Source organism: Chelonoidis abingdonii, chromosome 25, assembly GCF_003597395.2.
Source record: "Chelonoidis abingdonii isolate Lonesome George chromosome 25, CheloAbing_2.0, whole genome shotgun sequence".
NCBI lineage: Eukaryota > Metazoa > Chordata > Testudines > Testudinidae > Chelonoidis > Chelonoidis abingdonii.
Genome location: NC_133793.1, coordinates 3,299,682 through 3,312,905, shown reverse-complemented (window position 1 = coordinate 3,312,905; position 13,224 = coordinate 3,299,682). Strand labels below are relative to the sequence as shown.

The 13,224-nt window shown below is 39.8% G+C and overlaps 1 protein-coding gene across 2 annotated transcripts in view; it reads left to right on the top strand.

Annotated features, from left to right (window-relative positions):
• AGO3 (argonaute RISC catalytic component 3) overlaps positions 1–13,224 on the top strand; it is a 57,658-nt gene that overhangs the window by 9,181 nt on the left and 35,253 nt on the right. For both annotated transcript variants that reach the window (XM_032766755.2, XM_032766756.2), the window contains exon 2: positions 6,398–6,569. In XM_032766755.2, the coding sequence (XP_032622646.1) occupies positions 6,398–6,569 (172 nt within the window). The remainder of the gene's footprint in view (positions 1–6,397; positions 6,570–13,224) is intronic.

The following is a 13,224-nucleotide window of genomic DNA, read 5'->3' as shown; positions in this document are numbered from 1 at the left end:
GCCTGTAGTTATTTCAGTCCTATATGCTATCTCTTCAGTCTTCCTTAGAAGTATTTTCAGTAAATGCCTTTAGGCTGATGTTCCTGTACCATTTTCACCCATGATTTTACTCCAGCTATTTCTTCATTTGATTACCTGATAGATTTCAGTTTGTTGCTCAGAAACATAGCAGAAGAGTTTGGTGCAATTTTTAATTATATTTCAATGAAAAGCAGCTGCCTGATGGGGGAAACATAATTTGTTACACGATGATGTTTGTGATTTTCCTTGGTGAATCTTTAGAAGAGTATCTGTGGGGGTACAGGCCTTATCCCCAAGCTCCTTGAAGCCAATGGGAGTCATTCCATTGACTTCAGTGGGCTTTGGATCAGGTTCTATAAGAACTGAAATTTCTTACCGTCAACAACAAGTTTCCATAGTTTCCAAGTTTGGTTAGAGTAGTGTTGGTATATCCACAAATGCCAGTTCAGTTATAGTTGGTTGGAATTAGATTTTATTATCCAAACCAAAAGCCATATCTTTAATTCATTAGCCCAGCTTTTTAACTCTTTAAAATCAGAAGGATTTAATTTTGGTATAAGTATTGTCCTGTAACAAAATAATAATTTTAAAAAGTATTAATATTTAGAATTATCAAATGTAATTCATTTTTGATGTATTTTGTTTTGTGACTCCAACCTTCTGAAGACCAGTTTTATCTGTGTCTCTTGGAAATGAGTGATGTCACTTAAATACTTACCAAACTTGGACAAATACAAATTAGCATATTTTCCCATCACTATGTATTGGATTTACACAGGCAAGTCCCATAAACACTACTGGGAATTACCAGTGTACATCCCTATCAGGTGGAGTGTGGACTCAAGATGTATTATCTATTTATTTCTAAATGTGGCAGTAGTGATTCACAGTAGGTCTTGGACTTTTCACGCTTGCCAAGAACTGATTTCATATTTGTTTTGAAAGATTATTAGCCAAGATTTTTGTTGCTTGCCATGACTATTTAGTAGTTTTTAAGAAAAAATGAATTATTCCAAAATTCTTAATGAGTATTTCAATAATCATTTAGTGTGTTGGGATGTTGTGAGCCTTAATTTGTTAATATTTGTAATATACTTTGAGACATTCAAGTAGGGGAAAATAAAACTTTATTTTAAAGTGATTTATTGGTTAACAAAACATTTAAATCAACAGGAACATAAAGAATTAATTTATACTTCCTCAACCATTGCCTCTTACTGGCTATGTGCTCAGAAGCAACAAGGTCTCATATTGCTGGTCTTAATTTTTTTTGTGTTTATAGTTTCATTTTCTTCCTTGGAAGTCATTCCGTATGTGCGTGTGTGTGTATGGGGGGATGGGCAGACAGGACTTCTCCCTGTATTCTGTCACAGTCATAACTTTTTTATTCATAACCTTAAGTTTTACTATTCGCTAGTCTTCAAGTGTTTGCTCATATAGATTCCAATTAGGTGCGCACGCGCCGAGTGCACGATTGTTGGAGAATTTTTCCCTAGCAACACCTGGTGGGTTGGCTGTGGAGCCCCCTGGAATGGCGCCTTCATGGTGCTGGATATATACGCCAGCCGTCCCAGCGCCCCTCAGTTCCTTCTTAACCACCCGTGATGGTCATTGGAACTGTGGAGTGTGGCATAGCTGTCTTCCACTCCCTAGCTTTGCTTACCGGTTTTAGATAGTTGTTCTAGTTCTTGTAGTTATATAGTCAATGTAGTGTAGTAGTTTTGATATTGGGGAGTCTCACCAGGCCGAAAAGTGTAAGATTTGTAGGGCTTTCCATCGGTTCCGAAACTTTTTTTTTCCTAAGCCCCTCTTTGGAGAATCCTGTCCCATGTACACCACCTTTTTCTAAGAAATGAGGTGGGGAGTAGAGGGAGGGTGTCTGGTACCCATGGGAGCCAGCAGGTGCGACCACACAGACCCCCCTCTTGACCCCAGCCCTTCAGCAGGGCCCAGTCAGTTCAAACCTCTCCTTTGAACCAATTGATTCTCAATGTCTGTCCCTCTGATATCTTTCTGAGTATTGTCCCCTGTCAAGCTCTGCGTGCCCCCCCCCCCCACTCCACAGGCTAGCCACATTTGGCTTAAGTTTTTAATGGGATTTTCAAGTACATGTTATGTAATGTATAAACATTGCATAAGGCATTTTTTCAGTGTCTGAAAAATGGAATAGTGCTTACACACCAAAGTCTGTTTTCCTTTCATTTCTTTTACAAGATTTTTAACAGCTGATTGTTTTGCCCTTGTGTAGTTTCTTTGTTTTTTTCTCGTTATGATGACCCTGAGTGAATTCTGTTTTGTACTTCAGCAGTGCTGAAATATTTTTAGAAAGAGGTTTAAAAGAACCTCAACTGCCTTGTTTACGATTTTTGATGACGGAGAGTTAACATTAACTAGCCCTTCAAATCATACTCCTACTTCATAGTAGTAGCAGTACGTAACTCTTGTACTCTAATATTTTTGGTTCTCGTATTTATTTCCACTGGCCTTACAAAATCCTAAGGCATGAGGGTAAGTGACTCATTGATGTGATATAGGAATGTTAGCTGTCATCCAAACACTTCATTCACTTGTTGTTTTACTGGGATTTGAATCACAAGTTACAAGTCAGTGAGACAGATTTTAATAATACACAAACAAGTGTCCAAATATTTTTAAAAGCAAACTATTCTAAGCGTATGCAAATTTATTGGGACAGTGGTAGGTGGGAATTAACTGACAGCATACACATAGAAGGTTATATTTTTAAACTGACTTGTCTGATGACAACCTATGTCTCAAACACAAAAAGAAGGTAAACACAATTGGAATTTGGCTACAATTGTTTAAAATTAAGTTACACTAAATAAAATTTGTAATTGTGCAGACCGGTGTTTATAATCCGTTATCTGTCGTGATTCTTAATTCCTCAGTTTCTGTCAATTCGAAAGAATGTCACGTATATTCTGTACTGCTGTTCAGGAAGAACGCATAGTAGGCATGCACAATTTTCCTGAAGTGCAATATGGGATGCAACTGAATGAATGGATCTAGGGAAGGAATTTGGCAAAGTAGCAGTATTTGCTTCTTCTGCTGCTCAGTACTCTTTTGTAGGGGAGCTAAGGTTGGAAACCTATTTTTATAGTCAGCTCTGGATTGGATGTACCATTTAAAGCACTCTGGGTTTTAAAGTGCAGGCCAGCGGCTTGCCTAATGAAGAGTAACTGAATCTTATTAATTTGTTTTTTTGTTGTCTCATGCAGCTGAGCATTAGGATTTTGCTAATCTGAACAAAAGTAGTAAATGTATGGGGTGCCATCATTTCCTTCAGCCTTGGCCACATAGATTAAGATATAAGTCTTATAATGTATTGCTTGGTGGCAGCAGCAGAAGGAGTCCTTGGCATAAATATTTGGTTTAACAAAACACTTTCCAGAGAGTGTGGTTGCAAGAAAACCCACCACACCATATTTTCTTTCTCTTTCTACCTCCTTACCCTCTTTCTCAGTTCTTGACTATAGTTAAGAAATTACATCTTCAAGTTGGCCATTTGAGGTGCACTAACTGAGTTTTGATAAATGCTCTTGCAATTTACATTTCATTTTAATCTCCGAAGATTAGCTAATAATTAAGAAGGTTAAGATGATACTATGCTCTGATTCTGCCAACTGCAGTAGTACTTCATATGTATCAGAACCTTCCATAAACTATGGAAAGCATGCTCTTTGTAACCATATTTTTATAAGATATTGGGTCATTTGTATGGAAGTTTTTTTTTTATAGAATAATGTGACCTGGATGTTTTCTAATAGGTATCTTTTGCTCTTATTTATGTCTGTTGCTAAAATGAATCAGGAACAGTTAATTCCAGAGCTGCTCTTTCTTATTGGTAGGGCCCTACCAAATTCATGGTCCATTTTGGTCAATTTCACGGTCATAGGATTTTAAAAACCGTAAATTTCATGATTTCAGCTCTTCACATCTGAAATTTCACAGTGTTGTAATTGTAGGGAACCTGACCCAAAAAGGAGTTGTGCTGGGAGGGGAGGGTTGCAAGCTTATTGTAGGGAGCGTTATGGTACTGCTAACCTTACTTCTGCAGTGCTGCCTTCAGAGCTGGGGAACTGGAAAGTGGTGACTGCTGGCCAGGAGCTCAGCTCTGAAGGCAGAGCTGCTGCCAGCAGCAGCACAGAAGTAAGTACTGTGTGGTATGGTATTACTACCCTTAGTTCTGCTCTGCTGCCTTCAAAGCTGGGTGTCTGGCCAACAGCCGCTGCTCTCCAGCTGCCCAGCTCTTAAGGCAGTGCAGAAGCAAGGGTGGCAATACTGCAACTCCCCTAAAATAACTTAATGACACTTCTTCTCCCCTCCCTCCCCCCCACAATTCTCTCCTTAGGTCAGGGCCCCCAATTTGAGAAACCTGGTCTCCCCTGTGAAATCTGTGTAGTATAGGGTAAAAACACACAAGACCAGATTTCATGGCCTGTGATGCATTTTTCATGACGGTGAATTTGGTAGGGCCTGCTTATTGGATTGGTGTCAAACACTGTGAACCACCCAACCTCTGCTTTGGGAGCAGTAGTTGCCAAAGCATAGTGTGTGTGAACATTTCATATGGTGCTTGATGTTTCTTGCTTTTACTTTCAGTCTTGTGTTGAGATTTCTGATTTTGTTGGCTTTGGTCTTAGATCCATCTTTGTGTGTAGAACAAAGTACCTTTACAATACAAACTTTGCTTTGTAACTCTTGTTCTCCTCTGTTCCCCAACACACAATTCCCCTCAAAGTAAAAGGAAATGACCATTTCTGGAAGATTATGTGAGATTAATCAAATGGCAAATAAGACAGTTTTTCCCAGCACTTGACATTTAAACTCTTGTAAGAAAAGCAAGTGGGCAGGAACTGTACAATCTGCGTCACCGAGTAGGAGTCCAGGGGAGAGGTTTTAACTGACTTAATTGAACGCTGCAAATCATGACATTTGTATGATGAGTAATTTTAAAAACTCCAGAGCAACTCAAAATAAGATTGGGTTTATAATCTTTCTTGACGGGAAAGAATATTCTTCAAGCAAAGATTTCCAGTCGTAATATTTGGAGATTGTCCGTTCTTAATATTAGCTGTGTGCTTGGTTCTGGGCCAGGCACATGTAGCCCAGTTTCTGTGCTGAGGATCTTAGTCTGAAAGATGGACACAGATAAGATACTTCGAGAACCTGAGGAAGTATTAATTTAGAATGCTAAATAAATTAGCCAGAGGCATACATTTATACAGATTTAGAAAGCACCTTTCTTCTCCTATTTCACATTTTGTTGGTTTTATAAAATAATACCTACAGCTACTTAAGTAATTTAATTTGTTTGTTTAATAATGAAGCACACTGACATTGCTTGAAACTCTTCAGCTCCACCTCTCTTCTAGGTCACTGGGTTTTGGCAAATGCAACTATCTTGCAGCTGGTGCTTTTACTGTTACTCATTCAGATCTGCTGGCTGAAAATGGATAATCTCTACCAGGATCATGCCCATTATATCATTGCTGCCTGCATATTTTACTGTGTAAACAAGGAAAGTACATAAGCCTTGGCCTGCATAGACCATCCTGTGATTTCTGTTGCACCTCCGTCCATTACCATTAGGATGGTCTGTAAACAAACTTTTAAAACTTTCCATTTTAATAGTGGCTAAAATGGACTTTCCACAATAGTGAATGGTCAAAAGAAAATGCACACTTTTGGTGATTTGCTAAGACATTCCCACTTTTGGTCACAGCAGTCATAGAAGTTAAAGTTCCCCACTTCATTTTCTTCGTGAGAAGGTTAGAGGAGAGTTAGGTCTGCTTGCTATCACTAGTTTGAGAGCTGATGACTTAAGTAGAATAAGAGCTTTTGAGTGCTATGCCATGTTGCATGTTACTTAAGGGTCGACCTATGCTGCTGCTTGAAACCCTTTGGCTTCATCCAGGAACCTGATGGGATAATTGTATGGCCCATTTTTCACTGGTCTGGGTCTTGTGGTGCTGACTCTTGTTAAACTTTGGCCTTTTCTTGCATTATATTTCTTATCTTTTTATTCTCTTACAAGTGCTTTACTACTTCTCCGCTAAGTATGAGATGATATAGATTTAGTTGGGGATTGGTCCTGCTTGCATCAGGGAGTTGGACTAGATACCTCCCGAGGTCCCTTCCAACCCTGACATTCTATGATATGTTTATGGTCCTGAGAAGACTATTTATTCTTCAGATATTATTGCATCACCTCCTTTGTTGTTCTGCCCAGTGTATATATACAAATGTAAAGAGCATATGCATTTTAACTGTGCTATAATAGTACCAAGTAGTAACTTCACCACATAGCTTAACCATTGTGTTCAGCTTCTAAACTGTATTGTTTCCTTTCCAGGACCCATCGGGGCACAGCCCCTTCTTATGGTGCCCAGACGTCCCGGCTATGGCACCATGGGCAAACCTATTAAATTGCTGGCCAACTGCTTCCAAGTTGAAATCCCAAAGATTGATGTCTACCTCTATGAGGTGGATATTAAACCAGATAAGTGTCCTCGCAGGGTGAACAGGTAAGTCGGTCACAGAAGTTGTAATTTAATCTAAATTATATTGAAATCTTTAAGCAACATAAGATCCTAATGAAGTAATTAAAAGCTATAAAGTTATTTTGCAGTAGCTTATTTTAAGAGATGTCAGTGACTTCTGATCAAGATAACTTCCACTGTATACTCCCTGAAGTTTAGCAAATAGGAACGTGTTCCCAAATGTCTGTTTTAGTTATTTATAATATGTTTTCCCAGTGGTATTGGGATGGGATGGTATCTTGCAGAATCAAAGTAAATAAAGTAGTTGGAATATATTGTACTGGCTAATAATATCAAAGGCAAATAGTAATTTTTTTCCAGAAATCATTGAGTTTTAAATGAAATAGGCCAGATTTCTCACACTTATTTCTCAGTGTGCAATTAACCAGGAGTAAAGGATGAAAGATTTGATCCTACATGCATATCTTAAGCCTAATTTATTTTAAATGCAGCATTAGAGATTCACAGTAAAATATAATGCTATGATGCCATCTCTTTCAATGGAATGAGCAATGGTGCAAATCCAGCTTTTTTTGTGTGTCTAAATTACTGTTCTTATTCACCCAATTTAGTGTAGCTGAGTTATGTAGAATTCAGTCTCAACTACAGACCACAGACCAATCAGCTTAACTTCAATACCCAGAAAGATAATGGAGGAAATAATTAAGTAATCAATTTGCAGACATTTAGAAGATAAGTGTCAGTCAGCATGGATTTGTCAAGAACAAATCCTGCCAAACCAACCTTGTGGATGGGGCGAGGGAGGGAGAAGCAGTAGATGTGGTATATCTTGACTTTAGTAAGGCTTTTGATACTGTCTCACATGACCTTGTCATAAACAAACTAGGGAACCACAACCTAGATCAGAGGTTCTCACAACAGATTTTTTTGGTGGCCTCAGAGTGCAGTCACCAACTTTTGCTGGTGGCTGCTCTAACAATTTTTCCTAAAATACTTAATTACTTTTAGGAAAAACAAATATGCACATATACATGTCCAGATCATTGTAATGTATTTATGTGGGATATTGCAGACTCAATAATAAAAATAACATAAGGTTGTCTCTATTCTTTACTGGACCTAAACAAAATAGAAACAAACAAGGTGCTTTGCATGTTCTTGTCTTTTTTTTTGTTGTTCCTCTTGCTTTTTTGATTATTTTTTTAGACTTGCTTTCTAGTCTGTTTCTGTGACAAGTGATATATTTATGTTTGTTAATATCAGTTTTCATAGGAGCAGACTAGCTAGTGGGGAGGCAGTGAAAAGTGATATTAACAAACATACAAATATTACTTTTCACATAACCAGACTAACTCAGCCCTGGCAAGGCGGGGTTGGGGAGGGAGAGTAGGAAGGCAGCCGGGGTCCAGAGGGGCTGGGGGGGCTGGGGGAGGCAACAGGTGTCTAGGGGGATGGATGGATGGGGGACCTGAGGGAGGCAGGGAGTGCCTGGGGGGGTGGGAGTTTGAGCCTGTGGCCAGCACCCGCCACCACATAGCTGGAGCCTGAAGACCAGCAGCTAGAGCGTGTGGTCAGGGCACAGACTGTGCTGCTGGAACCCACCACCGCATGGCTGGGGTCTGGGGCTGGATCCCCTGGCCAGAGCCCAAACCCCTGCTGCTGGGATGGAGCCCACCACTGTGTGGCCCATGCCCAGGGCCAGAGGAGGCAGCGGGAACCAGGGCGATGGGGAGGTGGTGGTGGTGAGCGTGGGGCTCGGGCCCCTATGCTGTGGGGTCTGGGGCCACTGGGAAGGTGGGAACTCACACCGGCTGCCTGCTTCTCTGGTGTTTGTGGCTGTAGAGTGGGGCAGGGCCCAACCCCTGCTGGTGATCCTGGGAGAGGGGCCACTGCTTTGCCCTCTTTCCCAATCACTGGTCAGGAGGCTACAGTTGCACAAGAATCACCTGGTGGTTGCATTTGAATAACGCTGACCTAGATGGAGCTACTATGAGGTGGATGCTGAATAGGTTGGAAAACAGTTCCCGGAGAGTAGTTATCAGTTGTTCACGGTCAAGCTGGAAAGGCGTATCAAGTGGGGTCCCTCAAGGATCAGTTCTGGGTCCGGTTCTGTTCAATATCTTCTTCAGTGATTTAGATAATGGCATAGAGTGTACGCTTATAAAGTTGGTGAACAATACCAAGTTTGAAAGGGTTGCAGATGCTTTGGAGAATAGGATTAAAATTCAAAATCATCTGGACAAACTAGAGATGTGGTTTGAAGTAAATAAGATAAAATTCAATAAGGACAAATGCAAAGTGCTCCACTTAGGAACAAACAGTCAGTTGCACACATGCAAAATGGGAAATGACTGCCTAGGAAGGAAAGGGATCATAATGGATCACAAGCTAGCCTCCATTTGCCAGAAGCTGGGAATGTGCGATGGGATGGATCACTTGATGATTACCCGTTCTGTTCTGTCTCTGAAGCACCTAGTATTAGCCACTGTCAGAAGACAGGCTATTGGGCTAGATGGATCTTTGGTCTGTCCCAGTATGGCCATTTTTATGTTCTTGTGTTATGGTCTTTCAGTCCTACGATTCTATGATTCTTCCCTGGTGTCTCTCAGGTCTTTCCTCTTTCTCTCAAACTGTAACTAATGTTCAGCATGATCTTGAATCAGCCATAGCTCACTTTTTCTTTATGTAGAAACTAAAAGACCCATAAATTGGATATAGTTAGATTTTGACTTGATTCAGAAAGGTCAAACTGTACTGACTCTTGTCACATAAATTTGATGTACATCACAAACTGAGTTTGTTCATCTTCTATAAGAAGACTATCCTAAAATATTGAATTATAGATATAAAACTCTATCTCATTCTGTAGTTGTAGTCTATAAAGATGAGTCTTGTTGCTTGGTCACTGCTGACTTAATTTCAGACTTTATAGAGTCAAATTTGAAACAAGGAATGTGGTAAATTATTCTGTGTAATCTGCATGTCAAGCATACAGTTTAATATTACCCTGCATCCTTCCGAAAACTCATTTGTGTGCTTTGTGCAGGTTGTATGTGTTGTAGGTGAAGCTGGCAGCAATGTCTATAGTTAAGAGAGTCTAACTTTCCATTTATAAGACTCATCTTCAGTTGCTTATAACTTGCCAAACTCTAGGGCTGAAATTTTCCATGCCAAATGTCTGCCCCAAGCTGACTTTTTTTTTTTTTTTAATTTTCAGTTCTTTCTAAAATGAGATTTGGCCAAAAAAAAAAAAAATCCATATGTTAAATTCTTACTTTTTGAGATACTGACACCTGCATACTCTTTGAAGAAGGTACTTGACATTTGACAAGGAGGGCACTCTGGGCTCAGAGGAGTTGGCTTTTGCTGTGCATATAAAAATATACCCAAATTAGGCTGTTACAGGTCTTCCAGAAATTGGCACTTGAATATGCTCTGAGGTTTGTTAGAATCTAGCATCTAAGTTATCTGAAGAGTCCATATGCATTGAACATAGAGTAGGTGAGGATTCCAGAGGCTGAACAGGACTTTCTCTGCAATTATTCTCCTAGGTGCTGGGGGCTACTATGGTGCCAGGCATTGTAACTGAAAGCAGGAGACTGTCTCCTGTGCTCAGTGTTCCCCTTGCTAGAACTCAGGCAGTGTAAAAAAAAAAAAAAAAAGGAGGAAATGGCCTGGCTGGAATTCAGAGGGATAAAAACCGGGACAAGCTGCAGGATAACATGCTAGGGGATATTGGTATAGAAGGATCTAACCACTCTCCTTTTAGAGCCTGGAATTGAATCCAGGATTTCTGAGCATCTGTTCATACTCTGTCAAGCAAATTATGAAACCCCCTAACAAAATGTCTCACCCTCCCTCTAGTGGCTGGTCCACACAGGAAATAAAAGCCTACTACTGCTATTAGTTATTTCATTATCTTAAGTGGTAGAGATCTTTGCTGTGTATCTAAAAGTTTCAACCCTGCTAATGACCTATATGATGGTCAATATGGGTCCACTTGATGGAATTTTTTCACTTCTGTAAAGTAGGAAACATTTAAAAAAAAAATGTTAAATTTGTCAAGGGTGCAGAGGAAAGCAGGCAGTAGTTCAGTGCCAGAACCAGGGCTGCGTGTACAGCCTAACACATCCCAGTTGAGTGCTTGACTCTTGTAGCCTGGAAGTACTTTTAATGTAATTTGTTGTAAGCGATATTTAATTTGTATCTAGTCCTTAATATCATGAGTTTTAGAGCAAAATACATCTCTACAGTTCAGAAGGAATTAGATGGGTCCAAAATGTGCCAATAGAAAAGATGAATCATTTTATAATAATTTGTAAGGAAGATGCATAACTTCATATTTCCTGTCTGCTTCCTCTGAATTGAATAGTTTTGATGGAAAGAGAATGAGAGTGAGACTGCATAAGAGTCTCATGCAGTGCATTTTGCCAGTTCGCAAGAAGGGTGGTTTCCATAATAATGAAGTAAAAGACCAATTTCTGCACCCGTGACCTACATAATTTAAAAAAAAGAAAAGAAAAAATCCTCTTCCCTCATGACTTCCTTGAGATTCAATGCTGTTATTCATGTATCTACTGTAGATAACTTGTTGATTCTGCAATTCTACCCTTCTTCCTGCTTTTGATCTGAGGTTCTGATAATCCTAATTATCAGTATGTTTCAGATTAATATTTTTCAGCTTTGCAGTGTTGTTGTAGCCATATTGGTCCCAGGATCTGAGTGTGACAAGTTGGGTGAGATAATATAGTCTATTGGATGAACTTCTGTTGGTGAAAGAGACAAGCTTTTCAGCTCCATAGAGCTCTTAGGAGCGCTCTGCGGAGCACGAAAACTTTTTCACCAACAGAAGTTGGTCCAATAGACTATATTATCTCACCTACCTTGTCTCTCCAGTATTTTTCAGCTGATGGTCAAGTGCTGCAGTTATGGCACCCTATAAATACTAAAGATAGATTTGTCTGTCAATACGTCTGTTATTCTATAAGGTGCTACAGGACTCTTTGCTGCTTTTACATATCTGGACTTACACGGCTACCCCTCTGATACTTAAAGATAGATAGTATATCATCGATCGGGTTTATAATGGAAGCACCAACAATTGGCAATTGGTTTGATGTGTAAGTTTACTCTTGTGATTTACTTGTTATTGGCATATAGCTTCATCAAATGAACAGTGTGATAGAATGCTAATCTTCAAGATGGAGGAGAAATATTAACTACTCTGGGCTGACTTTCTCTTAGGTTGATTTCAGATGGCTTCATAGGATTCTGTTAGTGCTTTGTGAGGTGGTAGGTCTGGACACCAGTAACTGCCACTTTGCTAAAAGCTGTAAACGAGGGCTTCTGCAGTTCAAACTAAGAGTTCCTTATTTATTGCACTGATCTGGAGGAAAGTACCCAACAAAACACTAACTGTTGAGAAGCTTTTCTTTCAGTTGCCGCAGTATAAGTGCTGAAGTTGCTTCAGAGAACCACAGTGTGCTGTCTAGTTAATGATCTCACTTAAAAGATGGGAAATTTTACAGAAGTCTGAGTATCACACATGACTTGAAATAAATGATTGGGGAATAATATCAAAGTAGAGCACTTCCAACAACCAGGAGCTCACCACCTTTCATATTCCCATTTACTTTTTTAGTGTGGTCTCATTTATTAAAGTATGTTTGCAATGCTGTCGGTAAGGGTTTGTGAGAACTTAAATTAATCTTTTATTGGTTATATACTATATTTAGGTGCTATGAGTTTTTAAAGTAGTCTCAGGCTACAATAGAGAGTTTGTCAGAATATTTGGTTTGGCTGTTTAACATATGTCTTTGACGATAGGTATAGCTGATAGACACTTCTGATAATAAGACCTTGTTTTCAGTTGCTTGTAACTTTGCTAAACTTTGGCAAATTCAGGCTGAAATCTTTCATTCTGTGTGCCTCCCTTGAGTAAATTTTTGGAAAATTTTGGCCAAAATATTTTATTCAATTTGCCCTATGCTAAAAACAATGTAGGGGCCTTTTCTTTGAAATGCTTTAGCTTTGGGGCAGAGATTTGAAATTTGCCAGGGGGATAGCTTTTGTGTCAGGAATGTACCTTTTGCTGTCTTCGTAAAAATCCACTCAAATATGACCTTTGAAAATCACTGTTTGCACATTCTCAGTAGAGACAGCTAAAATCTTCAGAGGTTATCCTCACTGAGCATACTCAAGCCTCTCATAGCTTCTAGTGTTGACAAGACTCCATCTACCATCCCCACATGGCTACTCCAGCACATGGCTGTGGGGGCTCAGAAGAACTTCACCTGTAATGGCTACTCCCAGCAGCTTTGGGCCAGGCACCAGAACTGAGAGTATAGAACTGTAACACTCTCCTCTCTGCTTCCGCTGACTCTCCCACTGCTGGCACCCAGGCAGTATGGAGGAGGAAGCCATTAGATTAGATTGCAGAGGAAACAAAAGCTGAATGGGGGTGAGAGAGAGAGAAGTAGATTGGGATAGTGTCTGGTGAGACTGGAATTTGGGGGCGGGAGGAGAAACTGAGAATTGGAGGAGGGAGAGTGGATCCAGTTGGGCAAGGGGCCCTGTGGAAAATATAGTATAGGATCATGTTATTAAAGACTGTCATTCATGTGCACAAGGGGGCTGAATTAAGGTTGCAAAGACAATCTTAATTCTGGCATTTCCTAAT